Source organism: Coccidioides immitis (genome assembly GCF_000149335.2).
Source record: "Coccidioides immitis RS genomic scaffold supercont3.1, whole genome shotgun sequence".
Classification (NCBI taxonomy): domain Eukaryota; kingdom Fungi; phylum Ascomycota; class Eurotiomycetes; order Onygenales; family Onygenaceae; genus Coccidioides; species Coccidioides immitis.
Window position 1 is genome coordinate 3415203 of NW_004504310.1, and position 22685 is coordinate 3437887.

Here is a 22685-nt window from a genome sequence, read left to right on the forward strand (position 1 = left end):
TAGACCAATATTGCTTCGACCTGTTACACAGCGAATGTTCTCAGTATTGTGCGCATCCGAAGTGAGAATATGTACTGCACAACGCAGAGGTACAATCCCATTTTTTGAATCACCATACATACACCAAGTATTATGTGGCTTACAGCATGAACATGTTATGTTACACTTGTACTCATCTCTGATGTCCCTATCAATGTAAGCAATACCGCTCAAATCAGGAGGCTAAAGTAAATTGGTTGCTTGAACCAGGGTCCAAGTGTCCATCTTCATTATGGTCCCGCTTATCCTTTAACTCGGGAAAAGGTCCTCGTTGCCCCTCCGACATGTACGCCAGTGACTACCTCTTCTTCAACAAGAAACTTAAAACAACATTCAAAATCCTAGAACACATGTGCAATGGCACTCTATGCTGCTAAAAAGGTACACCTCCAGGGCTACAAGTCTAGAAAATGACATAAAGCACCCATTGTTTCACTCAAATGCACCTAATGACATCACACAAAGCTTTCTGTGAAGTCTGGCCAAAATGACCCCGTAATTTCCACCAGGATACATCCAGATCATGCCTGTGGCTTCTTGGAAGATTTGGATAGGCCGATCCAGATACTCTTCGATATACCATGGCTTCTCATTGCTTTCAGAAGCAAATATGCCACAAGCCGGTATCCGATTGCAACTAGTCCCAACGCCATCACATTGATTGCAGGGTTTTTGTCGTCCTGATTATACAACATGAGGACCTGTTCTCCCGTCTCAATGGGGCAGTTTCCATTGGGTAAACGCTGGGCATCGGTACACGTGAACACCTGACCCGTCATGGCATATGGGGCCAAATTAGAGACCGAATACTTGATGGGAGAAAGGTGGTTAAACGCTTGAAGCACGGCGGGGACATTCAAACTTAGTACGCCTCCTAACACGGTAGAAATAGAGAGCAGAACAGAGGTTATGTTGACTGAAAACCCGACGTGAGAGAATAATGTGCAGAACATTATACCTAACGACTCTCCACAGCTTACAATACAGAAACAGTTGAATGCGAGAATGAAGAGCATCTTGACACTGCTCTCGAGGCGGACAGCGAAAGCGGCCACGACGCCGAAAATCAAGGATGACGCGATCTCGAAGGGAAGCTCGAGGGATGTGTATTGCAGAATGAAGGCTTCGACGGAATAGCAGTTGTCACTTTCTTCTCGGTAGAACACGTCTCGTTCGTAAGGGTATATTGCAATACATTGCAGCATCCCTAAAAGGTATATTCGTTAAGAACAGTTTCGGTTTGGTTGCTGCACAGGGCAGACAAGGCCGTTTCACATACCAACAAAATACATCGCAGCAAGCTGTTGAATGAACCCCATTCTCGACTGAACCGATTCGTAGTTCTTTTTTAGTGGCGCAAAAAAGAGTGTCAAGATAATAGCAATGCCTATTACCTGCATTGTGCGTGCCACAAGAAGATGCGGTTGTCTCCTCAAATTGATGGCAGATCTTCGAAGTACCAGCGGGTACATAAGATGAAACGGGCTCATCTTCCTCTTCAAGCTTCCCAGCTCGGCCGGGGTTGATATTACTGAAGTCTGCCGAGTGAGCTCTACCGGCTTCTGCTCCCAACCAGATATCAGGCGCTGAACTCTTTCACGGCTAGCATCCTCTCTCCCCTTCTCCTGCAGATCAATAGTTATTAAGTCCAGGACGAAGTCAGCAGGATTAGTGGCCTCTGGACACGGATATCCCAATTGTTTGAAATGAGGCAGCATCTCAGATCCCTTTCCAGCATAAACAAGATGCCCACCCCTTGCTAGAAGCAAGATGTTGGAAAAATAATGAAAGAGGTCCGATCTAGCCTGGTGAATGGTTAATATTAGCGTCCGGCCCTCAGCAGCCAATCCATTTAAGGCGTCAATGATAGATGTCGCTGTGAACGCATCCAAGCCAGATGTAGGTTCATCGAGTAATAAAACTTTCGGATCCGTGAGGATCTGGATCGCAATGGTAACTCTTCTCTTTTCACCACCACTAATGCCCTTAATCAAGTCACTTCCAATTAAATTGTCCGCACAATCCTTCAATCCCATCTTTAGGAGGATATCTTCAGCGCGTCGGTTTTTTTCTTCCTTAGACATCCAGGAAGGTAGCCTCAAACCAGCAGCAAATTGAAGGGACTCTCGAACCGTAAGTGATGGCATCAGAGCATCGTCATCCTGGGTAACGAAGGACGATACTGCTCGAATCACGTTCTCAGATGGTACCGAGCTATTATAGAGCATTTGACCGCTCAGATGATATCTCGTGCCAATAGAACCGTGTAATCTCCGAGCAATGGAGCACAGTAATGAGGTCTTTCCACTCCCTGAAGGGCCCATGATTACGTTTAGCTGACCGGGGCGAAATTCAGCAGATATAGGTCTCAAAATGCGCAGTCGCCGAGACTCAATACCCCGTTTACCTATCCTTCTTTTCTGAATTTCAAGGGCGTAGTTATCAAGCCGGATAGAAACATGATGGGATTTATCGGGCAACCGTGCGACGAATTTTTCCTTTCCTGCTGACAGATCACCCTCTGAGCTTCGCGACTGGGCAATGTCCATATCAACTTTCCTAAATTGAAGTATAAGATAAGCTGCCCCGAAGAACAGAGTAATAAACCCAACCAATGCCACCATAGGCCGCCAAATCCAATTTGATGGAAGGCCTAGGGTTTCCAGAATAAATCGCCCGGTGTATTCCTTGCAATAAGGATCTGAGGGGTCATCTGAGAATGGGCAATCGTAGAATTGGCCTTCCGGTGGACCACTGGGCCCGATGAACTCATTCGCGCAGAGAGCACCAAATACATAAAAGGTGTAAGTCATCCACTTTATCCATCGCACATAAACGGGAATCTGGTTGGCTTGGACGAAAAAGCCGCACGCCATGGTTTGTAGGGTAAACGACAAGTTTCCGACCAAGCTTGCTCCTGGAAAATTCCGAGACAGGCTAATACAGACGGATGCAAAAGACACCGCCAAATATTGAGTGAGGATGTTGAGCGCTAAGAAGATGAAAAATTCCGGCGCAGCAAGCCTGTAGCCAACCATGAAGTAAAATATCACTGAGAACAGGCACGGAACCGGCAAATCCTCAAGGAACAATCGGGCAGCTCGTCTGCTTAAGAGAAAGGCTGGAACGCCAACAACGCCCTCGTTTCTCTCGCGATCAAACAGTTGAATATCCGTAGTTAGACGGAAAACTTCGTAAAGGAGAATAAGGTAACCATTGAGACTACTGGCCGTATACAAGCTTCCTTGTCGTGACCTTATCCCAGCTAAACTACGGTCTAGTCGAAGATAGACCCACCCGTTCATTACAGCCATACCGATAGCTTCGAACAAGCTGGCTGTCATGCCCATAGGATCTCGCACAGTCATTTTCATTGTACGGGCTGTGAGCACGCGAAATTGTTGACCGAAACTGGCGCCTTTTTGCGGCGTGATCGACTGATAGGCCTTTTCCGATGCGATGCCCCTATTTTGAGAGCTGGCCTTCTCGTCTAACAGTCGATTGTTAGGGCTTTCGCGCCATGCTCTCTGGAGCTTTTCGATACGTTCTCGCGAAAAAAACTCGGATTCTTCCGATCGATTATCGTATGCCGCCAAGTCAATCAAGAACTCTGCTGGGTTCACGAAAGCGGGGATGGAGTGACCACATTCTTCAAAGTGGCTTAAAGCCATATCAACCGGGCCACTGTAAAGCACAGAGCCGCGTGATAGTAAGATGACTTGATCGAAAAGGCCCCAAATCTCCGAACGCGGAGCATGGATGGAAACAATGACCGTTCGCCCATCCCGCGCGAGTGCTTTCAGCGTTTTGATGACCTGAAAGGCACTGGTGGCATCCAAACCTGTTTGAGAGTAGCGTCAGCCTCAATATAGAAAAAGACTGGTTTCCCGACGGTGCTGCTTGAAAGCTGCAAGAATTACCTGTGGTAGGTTCATCGCAAAACAGGACGGATGGGTTGCTTAACATCTGAACTCCGATGCTAGTCCGCCTCTTCTCTCCGCCACTACATCCTTTATGGGTCGTAGTGCCAATTCTCGTATCTGCACATTCTTTCAAACCCAGTTCAAGGATCACATTATTCACAACGTTTTGTCTCTCGTCGTGGGTTGTAGGAGGGGGTAATCTCAAATCCGCAGAGTACTGCAGCGTTTCTCGTACAGTCAACGTCGGGATTAGGACATCTTGCTGCATTACATACGCGCTTCGGACGCTGTTGATGTTGTCGTGCCCGTTAAATGTGGCAGATCCCGAGATCTTGACGCGACCTGTGTTCATGCGACCAGCCATCACATTCAGCAAGCTTGTCTTCCCGGAGCCACTGCCACCGATTATGGCTGTGAGGCTCCCACTCGGCATCGCCGCGGTGACTCCATCAAGCACAGTTTTTAGGGGGTCCCCCTTCGTCTTCCTCCGTAGCCGATCCCATAGCAAAGACGGGGAGCTTTGCCATATTGGTGGGACAGTGTCAACTCGAACAACAAGCTCCTTCACGTGGACATCCACAGGCTGGACTTTGCGGAAAGAGAGATGGGTCCGGCTTTGGTGCTTTGCAGCTTGAACGTGGCTATCAATGCCGATAGCGGCCTCCTCGTCTGCTTCAACACGGGAGATTCCTTTCTCTTCAGCGATCATCCTTGGTGCTTCACCACAACAGTATTTCAAAGCCACATTTGAACGAAAGTTTTGATCGCAGTCCCAATAAGGTATTTCACATAGATAACGTCCAGAGCATTTCATCAGACGAAAAGAAGATTTTGTATTTGTATGAGTAGTAAGTCACAAAATATCCGAGAGCCTCCTAGCGTCGGCATTCAAGGTACGAATGCGACCGAATGCGATCGTATAGGGTAAAGCATACGACACTAGCTAGTATGTCGCATCCTCCGGTTGGCATTTTCTCCAATTCGAGGCCGGTTCAAACCCCGCCGACTCCTCTGAACTCATGACTAATCGAGCAAATCCAGCAGCGACTGGGTTGAATCCTGCCGGCCTTCAGATGCAAGGGTGAAACCTTGCACCAGGGTGGTTTGAACTGCGGTTGTTCCCCATTCATAACTGCTGGCTGGTTCGTGTGCGACAAATATTATGGAGAACGGTCTCATGCGCTTGCGGCGAACGAGTTCCCGGTAAGGTTAGTAATGCCGGAGATATAAAGTTCCGGCCGAGACCTACATCGGCCCGATCCAGCAACCTTGGCAGCCCTCGCTTCCAACAACCGCGAACAGCTGCAATTCTTTTCAGTGAAGCATTGGAGTGGGAGCGATGCACGTCTTCCAATGTCCGCCCATAGAAGCGTGTGCTACATGCTAGGTGAGGAAACTCACTTTGGTCGGGATTGGGGTCGGTTTGACACAGAACCGTGATACGGAGTACCACTTGGTCGAAGGTTGGGTGTCTCGATGCAATTATATCTTATGAAATTTGATCTTTACCGCTGTAGTGTTTCCTGCAAAACAAATTCAAATGGCCTTAGGGCTCTGTCCGGTCTTACAACTTACCTCTCTGCCTTGGATAACAAACAACCCCCGTTTGCTTGAGTCCGGAAGCCCGATGCATTTCTCACGGGATCGTCAACTCCCAACCCTCCACTCTTAATTCAAACCCAGCCTGATGACAGCGCCAGAAATGGGTAGCGAACATTCCCGGGTGGTGCTTTCGTACTCTCAAAGCTCGGATGCACAATCATTTTTATATCTACTCCGTGGGAGCGATGCAGTGTTCCCCGTTGGAAGGTGGTATATGAGTTCGACTGCGCCATAAAAGTTACCAAACCTTTCAAGATATTTATCGACCAACAACAGACTGCCTTGTTATTCCACAGCAGCAGCTAAGCCACGGGAGGAGATATCTGGCACCGCCCCTTTCAGGACCATCTTAGGAAGTTCAATCATCCTATTCAACTCCACAGCGTGTTCACAAAATGATTGCATGCCCTTGTTAGCAAGGTGGGCATCATCGAGCACGGGCTTCGAGCTGGCCGTCTTTTAGGAATGGAATTTAATCGACCCAACCGTGCAAGGCTTGTTTGGGTCTGGGCGACGTTTTGCCTGTTCCAGTAAGGCCGCCTGTTGTGACACGGACGTGCATTGAAACCGCTCGGCAACGGCCGTCGACCCTCCCATTGGCCCAGGAACTCTCCAGAGGATGGGAGCCATGAGTAAAGCGTAATTTTGTTCTGCCGCATCGAAGCTGGAGTTGAAATTCCAGAATGTTTTTGATCTCGGATCAGCAACTAGATGTGGATAGAGCCAAATCCCTGACACGACCACACGGTCGCTTGGATGGGGTCATTGTGGGGATTTTGTATATCTTAATAGCACCCTAAGAGCTTGTTTGACTTCATGAGATCCAATGGCTAAAGAAGCCTCCCTTCCTGCTCGGAAGCTTAGCCTTTGGCGTTTTGAGCGAATTGGATGCTTTGGTGGTTAAGCCGATTGTGATCAAGACATTGCTCGGTTTGATTTCAGCTTTAAGGCAGGACACGATGCTTGTAAATATAGCTCCTCGCCTGGAAGAAGGTAAGGACGGTCCATGCAAACAGCAAATTGACTTCAATGATGTTCCTTTTGAATAGATAACTCAGAAATACGCGGGAGCCGCCCTACGGGGCCCGATGACGCTCCCAACTATCGGGAATTTGCTCCGGTTCGTCACTCTACCCGTCCGACCACATTAGATCCCCGCGGAAATATGAAATCCAACGGGATTTTGGCCGCATCATCAGCAGTGGGGGCTTTTCAACCTCTCGAAGCGAATCCCCATGCGATCTCCATGCGATTGCCTTGGTTGCGAAGGATGAAAAGACCTATCGTCTAAGAAATCCTGTTTCTGCATCGAGATAATCCTCTACAGCCCTCTACACATCCCACAATCAAAAGCAAATGTGCAGTCCCCTGAGCCATCGCGTCAGCCACGAGACCAAAGTCACCAGGGGAATGAATACTTCGTCAAGTGCAACATACAATAACAACGACTCAAAGACAAAAGCAATATAGATTGCCATCGTTCGTGTCACTGGATGTGCATCCCGAGAATCGCTGTAGTCATATTCGCTCCTATGGGTATCTACAGTTGCATTGACCATCAGCACAAGGCGAGCGACCAGTATGGCAATCGCAAAAAGGTCCAGCCCGATTTGAAAACCGATATTGGAGCGTCCGACTGAGAAGCTACTGGAGTTATTTTAAAAAAACCGAATAGAAAAGCTTCTATATCAAAATCTTACAGAATTATCTATTGAGCAACCAGCTCCGTTTTGCCTTTTTCACTTGAAGAGATTAGACCATTCCTACTACAAGTGCAATGTGAGCGTCTTGGGACATTCGCTGCCGCGCGTATACATCTCCAACTTGTCCTGCTGACACTTTGTCCTTGGTGGCAATGATCAGGGCGACTAAGGGAGCCAAACACAAGATGGCCGCTAAGATATGAAAAGCTACCTTTAGATAGCCCAGATGGAAGTTTGTCACAGCACTTACGCTCAAGGAAGCTCCCAAAGGGCCGAGATTTCACAATGTGTATGGGGGCCAGAGATGATGTGAATAAAAGTTCCAGTCTTGCACCCTCAGCATTGTTGTTGCGGCTTGAAGGCCGCTCGAGGGCGGGTGGTTAGAGGTTAGAATGAGAATTCGGGATTCACATTGCACTCGGTGCTTGGTCTTGGGTTTGGGAGTGTGTGCCTACACACGTAGGGAGGCAAGCCACGAATGTAGATGTGTAACTGCTACCTAAGTACCACGGGTAACACGGGGATTCGAGTAACCATCATTTCTCACATGTCCTGCCTGTGTCGACAGCTTGTAGTCGTTCTAACCTTCATACCAGAAAAATAGATTTTTCAGAGAGACCATAGATCTATAATTCCAAACAGGTTCAACCAGCATCAATGTTTCTCTGGAAAAACTGTGAGATCACTGTTTTTTGGAGGGAAATGTTGACAGAAATTAACAGGTTGACGGAAAATAAGATGGCGTCAAATTCCTGATATCAACGATGAATCAGGTTATGACAGTGATCAACCTGATACCGGCGGCAAGTTTGCAAGACTGACCGAGATCTAGTGGGAACCCATTGTTTCCCAGTTTTCCAACGGCATAAAGCGACCATGTCTGTCCAGACATGGGATCAAAACTTACCAATGTCAAGTTGGAGAGCTTCATTGGAGACAGGAGTTTGTGTCCTCTCACTGACCGGGATCAAGGTCAAACTCGGGAAGGACCAATATCATTCCACTTCTTTGGCATGATACAATTCCTAATCCAATACGGACAAGCTATACAGAGTGGCTCCGGATCAAATTGCGAAGCTCACAGCGAATTGACTTCTTGGACCCGAGGGAGATCCGAAGACAAGTGACGGGGTCTTCATACTCTGGACCTTGACACAGGTATTCAACGGCCCATCCAGGGCATGGTAGTCATGGTCTTTAATCACACAGTAATCTATGCATTTCGCGAGTTCGCTCCGTTTTCATATCCCAATGTCCTCGATGCTGATTATCTTGGTGCCCTGTATGGGGCGTCGAAGGACAGAACGCAAGAAGAGCGTGTAAAGAGGACAGCGGCGGATATTGACTCGCTCGCGCTGGCGGTGAACTTGCAGTTGGCGAGGAGAAACAGTTATGTTTTCTTTGGAGGGTGAGGTTATATCGGGAACAGAGTTGTCTTTTTCTGTGGAGCTGAGATGTCATTCACACATGCCCTTTGAACCTGCTAGAGGGTTGAGAGTCATGCCCATCACATTTCTCAGTCAGTCTTTGCTGGTTCTGGAGCGAGACCTCTGGGAAGCAAAAGCCATTATGAAAAGCAGTAGATGCTAGAAAGCGGGGTACACTCCCCGAATATAATAGAAGGCATAAAGAAAAAGTTGGAAGAAAGTGAAGCCTTGGGATGAAAGAGCAGGCATGGAGCACTCTTGTGTCTCTTAACCGACCAACACACCGTGCTATACCAAACAGGTGCACTAACTAAGCTGGAACAGGAAATTCAGTGAGTCCAAGAATTACAGAGGACACACCTGTACACTCTGACCAGGGAGGGTCTTGATGGTGATCGTCCGCTAACCCCACAGGAGCTTTCCACACAACTCAATGAGTCTTGAGGTTGTTACTCCGTACACTTCGGACAATTAAAATCAGTAGGGTACATGGTGTCAGCTGGCCTTGTGCCCCAGGAGGATCCCCCGCGATGTTCCAATAAAATGGCAAAGGGTCAGAGAGATATTTATACCCTAGTTTCCCTGTAATATGTATATATGTATAAAAGCAGCAAGGGTAGACTAAGATGGCTCTGGGTTTGATATGAGTTGGAATGTCAGAGTCCTGTCCTGCTTTGAAGCACAGCCTTCCCCTCATTCCGGTGCAACTCCTTTCAAAAATGATGTTTCCATTGCATGCCTACCTGGTACTCACCTAGCGAACAAGGGAAAAAAAAAGGTTCGCCGAAGGAAATCTTCTCAGATGCCTGCAAGCAGGGTTAGATCATTAAGAGCGAAGGGTGTCCAGGCCCTTCAGGACCTGAAATATCGCGTACTTTCCTAGAAATCACAGGACAACTGCTACCGTCTTCCAAGCATTCTTTGAGCCAGGAATACAATGGAAGTTCCACCAGTCCGCAAACAAATTCACAATCCTCAAATGAGGTGAATCCACGGAGCCGGTGAGATGCAGCCGGTGACATCCTCTCGACCGATACGTCTCGAGAGACATAAGTTGGCGTTTCATCTGAATGAATATGCCATTCTCCCTGCGATATCAAGGTTCAAATTTGAGTCTGCAAGTCATCAGGGACCCTGTTAGCAGGGGACCCCTTGCCAACGTTAATTCAACAGGTACAGGTTCAGAGCATTCATGGCTTCGATCTCGATCGCACGAAAATCCTATGACCGATTATCGTCGAAGCGGTGACGTTTTAATAAATTGATGTAGGTTGAGCAATCATCAAATCAGATGGGACTCAAAAGTCATTGTCGTCCCTGTGCACTTCTATCTCAGGTCGATGTATTATTGTGAGATTGGCTTTCTGGTAGAGTCAAAGAAGCCACAGCGTTGACGTGTGACTGCCCAGTTAATCCGCAAGGGCGAACACCATCAACTTCTCGGCAGGCCACCATGAGCAATAGCGATATTTCGGTATATTTTCTCCCAGAGAAAAGGGCATAAGTGATTACCTTCAGTTCCGATCCTTAGGATTCTGAGGATTTTCTATCCTCACGGACCAGGAGCAAGATGGCCCATCCCTGTCTCGGGGAACGCGGCCCGCGGGTAGGAGCGGAGACTTCCACGCACTTCGTGCCATCGGACAAGGTGCATTAAAATCGGATAGCTTCCGTTCTCCATACGTTGGCCAGGTCATTGTCGACACCAGAATATATTGTCCGAAGCTGTCTTGTTGACGGATGTGGAACGAAACTCCAGGAGAAACTCCACAAAAGCCAAGCGTAAATCAATCGTGATACGAGACCTCAAGATCTTCGATCCGCAGGTTGGATCTTCATCAGAAAGTGGGGTTTGAGATCGAGCAGGACCACAAGCGCAATGAAGGCTTGTTCTGGGCCCTGGGCTCAGCAAAGGGCCAAAACGCCTGGCAAGGTATTGTTCCACTGGACCACCTGGCAGGGATTTCTTGGGCACCAGGATCGACGTCTTCCGGCAAGATGAGATCGAACTAAATTGCTTCGGAGGCAGATCTCACAAGTCACCTCCGGGTCTCTTGCGCAAAAGTCAAATACAGAAACAGGCCGCGGCTCCACCTGCTGACAGTTCGAAGAAAGGAGATTTTGCGGCCCTGTCGTGGAGTTACATACATGTGTCCAGACATCCACGCACCGCCTCTTCTGAACCTGGGAGTGCATTGCTTCCGGGCCGCGTGCCAACACACATGCAACGCTGGCACGGCAGCACGCGAGAAAGTAGCAGTGGACAAATTTACGAAAAAGCATGAAGATACGAGCAACGAAAAAGGATCCGCAGGGCGATCATCTTCCCCCTTTCCCAAGAACTTGTAACTCCGTACGGAGGACAGCCTTCCGGTAACTGTAGCTGCGCAGCCAGTCAATGGGTATCTCGACATCTTTCGTCACGACGCCCTCGGCCTCCTAGAGGAGGCAGAAACAGAATGGTGATCCAGTGGGACTCCATGTGGTTTGATGGTTCTCCGCTCTGATTCGAAATTTCAATGCTCGTATTGGTCGAAGCATTGTAGGCGGGACAGAGACGGGAACGAAACGACGCCCCGCGCAGCCTGGGTTGGTCTAAGGGGCCGATCTCGACCTTTGTCCCAAAGATCAGGTCTCCCCATGGATATCGTCTTACCGCTTCAGTGACATAAAACCCCGAATCCCTCGAGACTGAAACTTTCTCAGCCCCAACCAAGATGCTCTCGACTGGTCTCCTGGTGAGATGTTTGATGACTATGCTCTTCGAATCCCGCCCAGGAAGTGATTCGACGGATTGTTGACAAGGGTCGACAACACCGCGGTTTAGTCCCTGCGAATTCAGGCTGGAAGAGTTACTCGATGACGCCTTGAAGCAAAATGGTGATGCGAAAGGCCCGTCTTCCGGTTGAGGAGTCGATAGAAACTCGCCGTGCCAGGAGCGTGCGATGAGGAAACTGACATTGCACGTCCACTTCATCTTGTAATTACTTAGTTAGTAGCCCTGTAGTTACGAAGACGGAAGAGGGCGTTTGCCTGGGGATAGTACTCAAGACCCAATAAATATCCCAACGTTGGCTTTGTTTACGATTGTTGTGTACGGAGTATACATCATCCTTGTGCAACAGAATTCCATCGTCGGACGCGCGAGCAAAAGTACGGGAGCTTTGCGAAGGATGTCTTCCCAGCCTATAGGCGGCTGATCTATCTTTTTAGCTTCTTTCGTATCCCCGCACAAGCGCACAGTCCTGCGCCCGCCTTGCCCCAATCCTCGGTTTGACTAGGCACATAAAACAGCGAACCCCGATAAATTGGAACCAGGATTGCAGTTAAAGGGACCCCGAAGGCTGTCAAACCCGCAAGCTCTGGGCCTCGACAAGGACTTCCAAGAGACTAGTTCCGTAAGACGCATTTGCCTTCCTAACCTCAATCTTGGAGCAAAAGCCAAATTGACCAGGTCCAGGGAGGAGGGGACACAGGCTTCATTGGTCAATCGGGTCATCCTTGTTAGTGCAACTCGTCGCACCTCCACGGCACCATAGCCGTATTTAAGAGGCCAGTCACTGCCAGAAATAAGTTGTCTGTGAAACTAAAAAGTGCTTGGGTTGCCCTTGGAACGCTGCTCTCTCCCAGACACAGAAAATCGATCGGGTTTTGGATGTTGGAAGAGTCTATGTTGTTCATGCAGAGAACCTCAGCATTCAACTCTCACCAACTCCCGCTCAACCCGAACAGAAGCCACCTATCCCACAATGTAACGAATCATCCCGAATTCGACAGGGATCTCACTGCTCCTAAGCGTTCGGAGCCGACCCCTTTGCCCTCTCCCAGCCTCGAATCTCCGACCACCTCTTGTACCAACGAAAGCTTCTCGCGACTCACCATTACGACACAGAACGATGGACCTGGACATCCCAGCTTCCGGCTATCAGAGCCAGTCGCGAACCTCGTCAGATCCCAGGAACATCACCGCGAATTCCGGAAAAGCTTTACCGCCCACAGTTATGTGGGGACCTCCTCCTCCTCCTCGAGCCCATCCCTCACTTTCGGCTTCCAGATGATTTCTTCTCCAGATTCGGATGATGTAGTTCCAAAAGTTGAGGAGATCGATGATGACGAGGCCCTCGCAATAGAACTGGGAAAGGCACCCACGAACAGCCAAGTTCAAGCGGACACGGCTGATACAAAGAGCGAATGCGCGCCACCAGCACCGATTATCGGACCAAGAAAACGTGGAAGACCTCGGAAACACCCGCTTCCCGTGCCCGGTCAGGCCAAAGTTACCAAGGGAAGGTCAAAAACCGGCTGCATCACCTGTCGACGGAGGAAGAAGAAATGCGACGAGACCAAACCGTCGTGTTTGAATTGTCAGAAGAATTCGGTGGTGTGCGAAGGATATCCCGTCAAAGAAATATGGAAAAGCGGGAAACAAAAGATGGAAGAAGGTAGGGCTCGACCCGGTCGATCATGCAGTCGTAGGTTTGTTGTTCGAGAGCTTCGATCGCTGACATTGTCCTCCGGTTTAGCTGCGCGCCGAAGCTCCATGGCTCTCGTCTCACGCAGTCTCCCTATTCTGATCGACGGCATCGAAACTGAAGTCGACAGGCAGTTTCTGGATCACTTCGTATATGATTTCAGTCGAGTGCTTACATTGATCAACGATGATTCAAACCCTTTCAAGGAAATCCTATTACCGATGGCCACGCAGCACACCGGGTTGATGCATTCTTTGATGTGTCTTGCCGGATCCCATCTCTCAACACGAAACCCGGAACCTCGTTTCAAAGAACGTAAGCATTACCATTTTGACCGTGCCATCACCGACCTGAGGAATACAATCGCTGCCCGGTCTTCCAGAAGCGACAATGATGATGCAGAATTCCTCGTTGAGGATCCGATGATCGCATCAACAATCGCACTGTGTCTAAATACAATCTGTGAAGGAGAAACCAAAGGCGAATATAGGACTCACATGGATGCCGCTAGATATCTACTTGTTACCCAAAGACCAAAAAACGAGAAGTTCAGACAGTTTATCGTCGAGTTCTTCCAGTACCACGACGTTTCTAGCTCGTTGACCACGCTAGATCGCCGCCCTATCTGTCTCACGGGAGACCTTCGTCTACCGGATTTTATTCCCCATGCTCAAGCCGGTGCTCTGTTGGGTATATTCGACGGTCTGTTCCTCTATATCTCCGAGATCACCGTGCTTCGGGACAGAATCCGGCAGCGTATCGACGCAGGACTTGACCCTGCGGTAGACTACCAGACGCTCAGTGAAGCGGTCGCGATTGACTCTCGGATTCGAGCTTGGGAGCCGACGTATCCTCCCGAGCATCAAAACTGGTTTGCGGCCCAGCTGTATCGCCAATCGACATGGGTCTATCTTTATCGTACCATTCGGCCCTCGCGACCAAACGACAAAATCTCCCAAGTAGTAGATGACGGGCTATTTTTCCTCGATCAGCTACCGATAAATGCTGGAGCTTATAGCATGCTCTTGATGCCGTTATTCCTCCTCGGTTGCTCTGCCTTTGAAACCCATCAGCGAGACCGCGTCAGAAGAGGTTTCGACAGTCTTCAGGCCTATTCCAGCCTACGAAACATTGAACCCGCACTCCGTATCGTGGAGAGGGTATGGAATATCATGGACACTGACCCTGATCAGAGCTGGGATTGGGAGAAGATCATCGACGACATGCAAATGGATTTTTTAATTACATAACGACGGGTTTGCCTCAACCCCCCTTGATTTCTCGCGAGATCAAGTTCCCAAACATCGCATTTATGGTTCTTATCATTATAACGGCCGCTTTCTATCTTTCATTTGGAAGTTATTCACAGGTAATTTCAGTGGCTTTAGTCTTTTCAAGCATATAGGGGAGTTGGGCGTACCAAGCAGAAAACATCCTTCTTCCCACAAATTCCATATTTGCTCTTTATACCCGATTGTATCAGTCCATTCGTTTTCTTTTTTTTTTTTTTTTTTTTTTTGCTTACTACCTACGAACGGCCTGTTTCCTCTCGCTATTAACCTTCGCATAATCCTATGTTACATTTATATTCCTTGTTGCAGGTTGATGTTAATCAGGGGGCCCAGTCCATTCCTCAAGTGCCAATACGGAGTTGCTGGTGACACCGGAAAACATCCCAGGGTGGGTGGTGGTTTTGTATTCTTTTGTTTTCAGTTTTTTCTTTGGGATTCCGGGTGGCTTAGGAAAAAAAAAAAAAAACCCCAACTTCGTCGAATTTTCCTTTTAACATACAGCAGTTTTCACTGCAACATCTATTTTCGGATTTTTCTGTCTCTGTCGCCAACACATATACCCCTCTTTTTGTTTTTGAGCTATGTTTCTCTCGTTTTGTGGAATTGAAGTCGGCATATGCACTACTATTGTACATGCACAACTCATGTTTGTAATGCATTCATCCTTGCTCCCTTTTCTGTGGCCTTCAGGGAGCACTGAATATATGGAAGATTTTGGTTTTCACCAGAAGCTCGCTTGCGATATCAAACTAAGTCTCAACGCACTGGGAATGAGACCCTTGCCATTATCATCCCTCCACTCCCCTCGTCTATAGATGTCCCGCGTTAAGATGCCCCTTGCATCATTTTTCCGGGACCACGCAAGGGGTTAAGTCTGAGCGAATGCAGGTCGACAAATTCATTTGGGGAAGCCTAGGTTCCGAAGACCCCAATGAATAGGCCAACAAGGAGAGGGCATCAGCTATTGAGGTTGCAGCGATAACGATAGGCTATCTGCATTGTATAACCGCCCAACTATGATAATAGAAGGAATAACGAAGGTGTTATACCAGTCCTCCGCACATGTACACACTAAAAGTTCGATACCAGGAAGTTTAACCGGTTGGCAGGCCTAAAGAAGGCCCTGAGATGAAATTTGGGAAAGTGATGAAAAAAGAGCGGGATTCGCCAACGGTCTCGCCCAGCTATCTAAATCAGCACAAAAAACGCCAGGGAATATGAAGAATGGCCGAGACATGGGTTTGTGCTGCCGGGTGTCCGTTTTAACAGACCACCTGGGCAAGAGGCCGATCACTTCACCAATGGGTGAGTTCTACTAGTTAACTAGTTAGTTAATCCCTAACAAGTTTCAGGGACACGGGAAAAAAGTTCTTGCGAATTCCGTTGCCGGCTTGGCACTTCCATGTCCAACAACAATCCAGGCGACAAACGAGCGCAGACGCAATATTGAAACGTCGCCTTCTTACGGAGTACAGCTACAGAATATGCAGTCTGATTCCCGATGCGCGTTACGACGCGCAGTACTATTATTTCTGGATTCTAATGTCCATATTGCTAGAAATATGGATTATGTTTGACCACCCCCAGAAAGAGTGGTGATTTCTGTCCGGATTCACCCAACTCGGGAAGTGTTAATGCTTCGTGAGCTTCTTTATGTGATACATAGTTTCCGCTACTGATGTAGGTATCACCGCCTGAGCTGTTCCGCAGTATGTAGGGACTTCAGCTGCCTCCTGTTTGTGCAACCGGGTGTTCGAGTGTCCATTCTAGCTCAAGAACCATTGCCGGAATTTCTTTCAGTTTCCTAGACGCTATGTATGCTGTCCTGTCGACGTAGTCCCTGTGCTTCAACTCAGAGACTTCTGCAATACCCATTTTATTCTCTCCTAAACTTTCTTCGAGTGTTTATTCCCTATTGTCTTGCGGTATGACACCTCTCCGGGAAAAAAAAAAAAAAAAAAAAAAAAAAAAAAAAAGAGCGCCGCAAGCTCGCCTCGTCCCATAACTTCTCAACCCAAGGTTCTGCTAGAACAAAACCAATCCTTATAGGCAAGATCTTATACACCATGGCGAAACATTTCATGTTTATATATATATGTGTAAAGTCATCAATATAATCAGCTTTGATTCCAGCGTGTGAGTCCAGGTTTTGGCTTTCCACACAATCCCGCACACTCTTACACAGCGCTAGAAAAATCTCTTTGTCTATCCGTCCAGCGAGCTAACTTACCGAAGGCACAGCTTGCATATATCAGACCAAAAGACAATTGGTGGTGGGGGGGATTGAGCCTCAAAACAAAGAAAGTCACACAAAGTCCAATGTTTGTTCCATCACCTTAATTTGGCCTCGTCATCCTACACTCGAGGCTCTTCTCCTTTCCTCTCTGTCCTTCGCTGCTCACTGGTTTTCAGGTCCCTCTTATTTTCATCTCCTTCTTTCTGGCATTTCGTCGCATCCCGGGCTCAATTGTTCATTCTTTTTGCATGTGAGCGCCCTTCTCCTGGTCACCGGCATACACCTTCACTCATTTGACGTGTTTTTTACTCTGGTTCTCAAAAAGACACTCAAGTTTGTGTCACCTCTCTCTTCTATCTTACCAGAATGAAGTTTCAATACATTTTGAATGCTGCTGCATTTGTCTCTGTGGCTTTGAGCGCCAATACCCCGAACAGGTAAGTTGATAAAATGTCGCTGTTGTTTCTACAGCCGATCAGCGCTCAACGTACCTTATACCCTGTCTTCACTTTCAAGGTTATTCCATTTTTATCCAAGTGTCCATTTTGTGGTGCACATATGGGTTGATTGCATGTTGTGACATCTTGACCTTGCGCGCTGACAGTCAGATTGGGCGGAAAGCAACATTAGGTCCGTGAAGGATCCTTCTGGTGCCGTCCAGACTCACAAGGAACATAAATCGAGTGACGATCACAAGTATCCTGTCGCACCATGGGCTGCCCGCGGAAAACTTATGCATATTGGGGGGGTAAGAGGTGTAGGGTGGAATTCCACTACCTTACTCACTAAAACTCACGCACAAGGCTCTGTAACAAGCACGTCTGGCACAACTCCCCTCTCCGCTGTTGTTGCCATTACCGGGAGTTTTGTCAACAGCCCAGGACTGATTGAAACTGGCAAGCCTTCGGCCACCAAAACTATAAAAAATCCCCCAAGTGCAACAGATCAGGGTTCTCGAACAAGCTGTGTGGGAACCGGCAAGTTCAAGTTAAATGTAAGGACATTGTGCTCCTTGCAAACTAAAAAGATTTCGACTCCTACTAACATTTATACCATCAGTTTGACGATTTACCTGCGTACAGGCCTAAAAACCCTGCCAACGCCGATTTCCCGCCAGTATTCAGTCCATATCATCATCTTTCTTTTTCTAACGGATGGTCGTACGGTCCCCCTCCGGCACAGCCGTTCCCACCAATTTCTAATCCGCATGTTGGTATTTTTATCCCCAAAGGGCAAAATACGACTGGAGGAGAAATTGGGGCAGGGCTTCGTGTAGATGAAGACGTCTTTTGGTTCAATGTTTCCTCAGCCTATTTCGGGTGCAATAACGGAAATAAAAACAACACGCCTTGCATGCTTACGGCGACTGCAAGCAAGTATTCAGCGGAGCATGGAATCGAAGTGCAAGAAGCGGCAACTTCATTTAAGATTCCGCCTTGTCCTGGGTTTCGGAATTGCAAACTGACCAAAATCGAATTCGGCCCCGACTGGAAGGGATTGTCCAGAGTCAAGCTCACTGCGACGGTGAGCGGCAAGCCGGCTATTTGGTTAATCGATGATATCCAAATGGGCTGGTACAATAACACCTGCGCCGCTGGACTTCTACGAAGCCGTTCTCGGTAAGACATCTTGAAAAGGTAGTTGGGTTTTGGAGAGGTGGGCGATCGTGGGAAAAATGAAAAGAAAAAAAAACGGGGTTATGTACGAACAGACTACGCCGTCAGTCTTCGGAGGTAGTAAATGAGATTCTTCGCTCCTGGCAGGCTATGGAAGTAGTTACAAAAAATGATAAGCAATTAAAAAGGCTTGATTCAAAAGACCGCAAGTACACACGATCCTAAAATTTCAGAATTTCCAGTTCCCTCAATGCCAAACCAGGGCTATACAGATGTAAAGACGAGAGTTGTTCCAATATCGGATTGTATCCTACACACGATATGGTGCAGCCAACGTTTTTGAGATTGCATTCCACTAGAACACCCACATGCGTACCATCATCGAATTTGCGCTCCTCGACGTACGGTCATCGAAGAGCAGCTAGCTCGCTGAAGCCGTCGAACAACGCTGGAAGTTTTGGCAGTTTTTGCCCTGCGTAACTTTAGGCGAGTCGGCAGAGCGGGCGGCCAAGCGCAGCCGAGCCAATGACGTCGGTTCCGACTGAGCCGTTTTTGGACCGACATTCGACCTTCACGCCAATTTTCATCTTCACCTTCACCTTTCTTTCTCTCTCTTTCTCTCTCTCTCTCTCTCTCTCACGCTTTAGCAACACACTCTTCCCCCCAGGATAAACAAGCTGGGAAGCCTTACGAGGTTTACTTCGAGGTAATTCAGCAATCACCCTCCGGCATGGGAGCGGGCTTGCGCTGATTCGACGAAACTCCCGCTCTCTCCCACCTCCCCCGCCGAGGCGTCGAGCACCCTCCGAGTCCCAATTTGCGGCTTTTCGTCACCCCCTCCCGGATCAACCATGGCTCTAATCCAGATGAGGGAGCTGTTGCAGTTCCCCGACAACGGGGACAATGCAACCGACACCGTTATCAATGGCATCCATTTCAACCGCAGCGCGCTGCACCACTTCAACTACACACTCTATTCCAACGGAACGCTGTCGAACGGATCGAACTGCTGGCTTGCTTTCCAGATGTACAAACCGATCATGTTTTCCAACGGCACCTTTATCAACGGTACATCGTGCTATTCTCCGATCGAAGGCGTTGGGACGCGAGGCAGTATCGGAATCGCGTTTGCGTCGATGTTCGCTCTCACCATCCTATTCTCGCTGATCAACCTTCGGAAGCACGGCCGGAGATACTTGCCTGTAGATAAGAGATGGAGCTTGGTAGGGCGGAGATGGCAATGGTACTGGATGCTCTTCGTCGGTGCATGTGGAACGATCAGTTGCTTCATGAGCATCGATGTCGATCGGGATTACCTACAAGGCCTTGCGATCATCCTGCAGAGCTTCTTCTATTATTTGACGCTTCCAACGGTGTTGGCAGCTGTATGGGAAAGCGTTCGGCATTGGTAGGCTTATTTTGTGATGATGGATTTTGACAGAAGCGAAATTGCTAACTATGATTTAGGGGCTCGTGGCAGGAGCGCCAAATCCAGGACCGCGATAATTTCGCCTTCGCTGCTGAAACGACACGAGAGAAACAGGAATTTTATCTACCGCTGATATTCTATCTCTTTGCGTTTCTGAATTTCTTCTTAACCATTCCAAGATCGTGGACGAATGTACAGAAGCAGCGGAGCGAAGACCAGCAGGAAAGTTTGGCGAAACCAACCGCAACCGATGGTCGTTTCAAGTCCGCAAGTATTCTGGTGGCTGTCTGCTTGTTCCTCATCTGCTACAGCCTTGGCCACAGCCTATACAGGTATAAACACCGTCCACAGGGACGCGTATGGGTCGCCTTCTACCTAACCATCATACCGTTCAAATTCATCATTACGATCCTTCTTGCTGGGGCGCGAATTGGGTTCGGTATTGCATCAGCCTTCAATTGGACTATATCACCCTTGAAATATAACGGTGAACCAGGATGGCTGTATGGACTCGGCTATACTCCTGTTCTGCTTATTCTAATAATCTTGAACATCTACGGCTATCTCGATCGTAACGAGGATAAGGAGCTTATCCGTCAGCGCGTGGAACGTGGTCGTATTGCAGATAACGAACTAGGGATTGACCGGAAGAACAGGAAGCCGCACTGGTGGCACCGATCGAGGACCGACTATACACCCAGTACTCTCGGTCTGGATGCAGATGAAAGATTGCGGACTCTTGTTGCGGAAGTGGGCGGTGGCACGGCGACGAAGAAAAACCTTCAGAAGATGGTTGAAATGGGCGTCCTCAATCCTACCAAGTATAGAGACGATGATCCGCCTGAAGAACTCCCGGTAGAGGAGCCTTCCGCGGAATTTGAATGGCCACGAAAAGACAGATTTGTTGTTATGGATGAAGAGGAAAACAAGCCGGAAGCCTCACAGGGTAGCAGTATACCACCAGGCCCGAAACCTGAAGCTTCGCCTACACTAAGCCGTGCGAACAGTCATAACACGGCATTTTCTGGAGAAACACTTACGTCTCAAGCCAAATCTCATAGAGTCAGAAGCATGTTAGATATCTGAAAACGAGAATGTGGTTGGTATTTGTGATGATCTCGATGTGTATATAGTTTTTATTTTCTTGGGTTTCTTTTTAGCTGATACTCCGGAGCAAAAAACGCGTGTAGGTAGAAACAATATGACTTCATGATTTGACGCTATATTGATGACCGCATGAAGTAGAAGTTAGGTAGCCAGTGCTTATCACGCCGCGGTGGCAGTCCTCTGATACAAGGGAGCAGGCACGCAACGGCGCCTCTTGCGGGGATCTTCACTAGTCGTTAAACTCCATCAGGATAGGTGGCCGAAACGGCGAAGGGGTCAATAAGGATAAACCCCACTGATCGTCAGAGGGAAACGGTATTCCGAGAGCATCCCCGGTTCTCCAGCCACCGTTCCGGCCGGCCTTGTCCGGTAGCGTAGGGTTAGTGCTGCTACACCAAGAAATTGGCAAGCGAGGAAGACAAAACTGCAATTTTGATCCAGAGTGCTAGAAATCCCCCTCAATTTTCTTTTTCAAGTAGCATCCGTGAGGCTTGTCCTCGAGTAAGGTTTGTCTCGCGATCTGCGTAAAAACATCAGAGTGCAGACCAGGGACTTTGAAGGACAAACCCCCAGACGTACTATAAGTGCAAGGAACAGGGGATGGGAAGGAGAAGGAGAACAAACTGACACACTTCGAAATGATCGACATTTTCGTGGGATGTGACACTGAATTTAAGATTTTTAGGATTTTCTCTGCTACTTATGTGTCTTATCACATGCCGTGGGAGAGTCGACCCAGATTTCTTGTGTTTTAGCTATACTTCTCTTTCAAACAGTGAGATAGCATTCCTGATACCTTTTAAGGGCATGTTCATGTTGGGTTTGTGAATCCTGGTGGGGTTTGTTGGGCTCTTTGGGGGCTGTGCTCTTGCGGAAGAATTATCCGGGCTGTCAACCCTTGCTCCTCTTGACCGAACAAGCATCGCAGAACAAGCATTCGAACGCGGTTTAACAAAGACCCCCCTGGCAGACCCTTCAAAGTCCCTGTTACCATGAACGCTTTGCTGCATATATGTGGTGTTGAAACCCTTGTATGACCCTATTAGACTCAGGAAGGCCAGGGATTGCAATGGATTTTTCAGTCTTCAAGAATACCAAAGCAAGGATCGCCATCATCCTTCTTGCACCTGTTTTATCCGCGGGTAATTTGTAAAGAGCAATTACAAGACTTGTCTGGATGCAAATTCCAATGTGGCCATTTAGTAATGGTTATGTACGGACATGGGATCTCTTGGCCTGCCTCGACGGGCATGTACACATACACGTTATATATATATACAACAAGGGTATAGAGGAAAGATGGCGCGATTGGAGGTCGGCCCAAAGGCGAATAGCCGCCATAGAAAATCCGAGGATGCAGGGGCAGAGTGTAATGTCATCCATATTACTTCGGAATTACTTTCTGAAAAACCTCCGTAACCACATGGGCCCATCTTACACAATCCGCCCGTAAGCAGGAGAGAGACCCGGTGAGGACCACCTGGGATAATCCACTGGAAAGGCAAAGAAGTTCCCCTTAACATTTTTTTTTTGGGGGTGAGATATGAGATGCACCTTGAACGCCCGTGAAAATAGTGAGCGAGAACACGGTCAATTCCGATCCGCTTTTATCCTTCTGACCTCCAGAGCGCCTGGTAAACATCTCATTCAATAGCGAATTAAAACGCAAGAAGGAAAAAAAAAAAAAAAAAAAAAAGAAAAAAAAAAGGAGCTTATGCATGACCAGCCTGACCTTTTAAATGCTTAACAAACCCAAACGAAACCGCTAAACGGAATTGAAAAGAAAATAAAATGGGTGATGGAAAAAAAGGGGAGGGGTTAGAAGTAGGGTATACAGAA

At 48.1% G+C, this 22685-nt stretch overlaps 8 protein-coding genes across 8 annotated transcripts; 5 read left to right on the plus strand and 3 right to left on the minus strand.

Annotated features, from left to right (window-relative positions):
* Positions 1-357: 357 nt before the first annotated feature.
* On the minus strand, positions 358-4671 carry CIMG_01916 (ABC efflux transporter; the record flags this gene model as incomplete). The annotated part of the gene is made up of 3 exons (XM_001248144.2): positions 358-1246; positions 1319-3880; positions 3960-4671. 3 exons carry the CDS (start codon positions 4669-4671, stop codon positions 561-563), a joined length of 3960 nt encoding a protein of 1319 aa, XP_001248145.2. The 3' UTR covers positions 358-560.
* Positions 4672-4985: 314 nt separating this feature from the next.
* CIMG_10838 (uncharacterized protein) lies at positions 4986-5797 on the minus strand (the record flags this gene model as incomplete). The annotated part of the gene is made up of 4 exons (XM_012358916.1): positions 4986-5144; positions 5212-5338; positions 5538-5629; positions 5678-5797. 4 exons carry the CDS (start codon positions 5795-5797, stop codon positions 4986-4988), a joined length of 498 nt encoding a protein of 165 aa, XP_012214339.1.
* A 450-nt stretch (positions 5798-6247) lies between these two features.
* CIMG_10837 (uncharacterized protein) lies at positions 6248-6855 on the plus strand (the record flags this gene model as incomplete). Its single annotated transcript, XM_012358915.1, has 3 exons — positions 6248-6331; positions 6386-6557; positions 6614-6855. The coding sequence occupies 3 exons, from the start codon at positions 6248-6250 to the stop codon at positions 6853-6855; spliced, it is 498 nt and encodes a 165-aa protein (XP_012214338.1).
* A 2402-nt stretch (positions 6856-9257) lies between these two features.
* Positions 9258-10471, plus strand: CIMG_12743 (uncharacterized protein). Its single transcript, XM_004445682.1, has one exon. The coding sequence runs from the start codon at positions 9338-9340 to the stop codon at positions 9575-9577; it is 240 nt and encodes a 79-aa protein (XP_004445739.1). The 5' UTR covers positions 9258-9337; the 3' UTR covers positions 9578-10471.
* A 618-nt stretch (positions 10472-11089) lies between these two features.
* Positions 11090-11671, minus strand: CIMG_01914 (uncharacterized protein; the record flags this gene model as incomplete). Its single annotated transcript, XM_001248142.1, has 1 exon — positions 11090-11671. The coding sequence occupies one exon, from the start codon at positions 11669-11671 to the stop codon at positions 11090-11092; it is 582 nt and encodes a 193-aa protein (XP_001248143.1).
* A 650-nt stretch (positions 11672-12321) lies between these two features.
* On the plus strand, positions 12322-14483 carry CIMG_01913 (OefC family protein). The gene has a single exon (XM_001248141.2). It carries the CDS (start codon positions 12374-12376, stop codon positions 14414-14416), a length of 2043 nt encoding a protein of 680 aa, XP_001248142.2. The 5' UTR covers positions 12322-12373; the 3' UTR covers positions 14417-14483.
* A 2922-nt stretch (positions 14484-17405) lies between these two features.
* Positions 17406-18317, plus strand: CIMG_01911 (uncharacterized protein; the record flags this gene model as incomplete). The annotated part of the gene is made up of 3 exons (XM_001248139.2): positions 17406-17442; positions 17498-17688; positions 17754-18317. 3 exons carry the CDS (start codon positions 17406-17408, stop codon positions 18315-18317), a joined length of 792 nt encoding a protein of 263 aa, XP_001248140.2.
* Positions 18318-18957: 640 nt separating this feature from the next.
* CIMG_01910 (uncharacterized protein) lies at positions 18958-21601 on the plus strand. Its single transcript, XM_001248138.2, has 2 exons — positions 18958-19718; positions 19778-21601. Exons 1-2 carry the CDS (start codon positions 19162-19164, stop codon positions 20823-20825), a joined length of 1605 nt encoding a protein of 534 aa, XP_001248139.1. The 5' UTR covers positions 18958-19161; the 3' UTR covers positions 20826-21601.
* The last annotated feature ends 1084 nt before the right edge of the window (positions 21602-22685 follow it).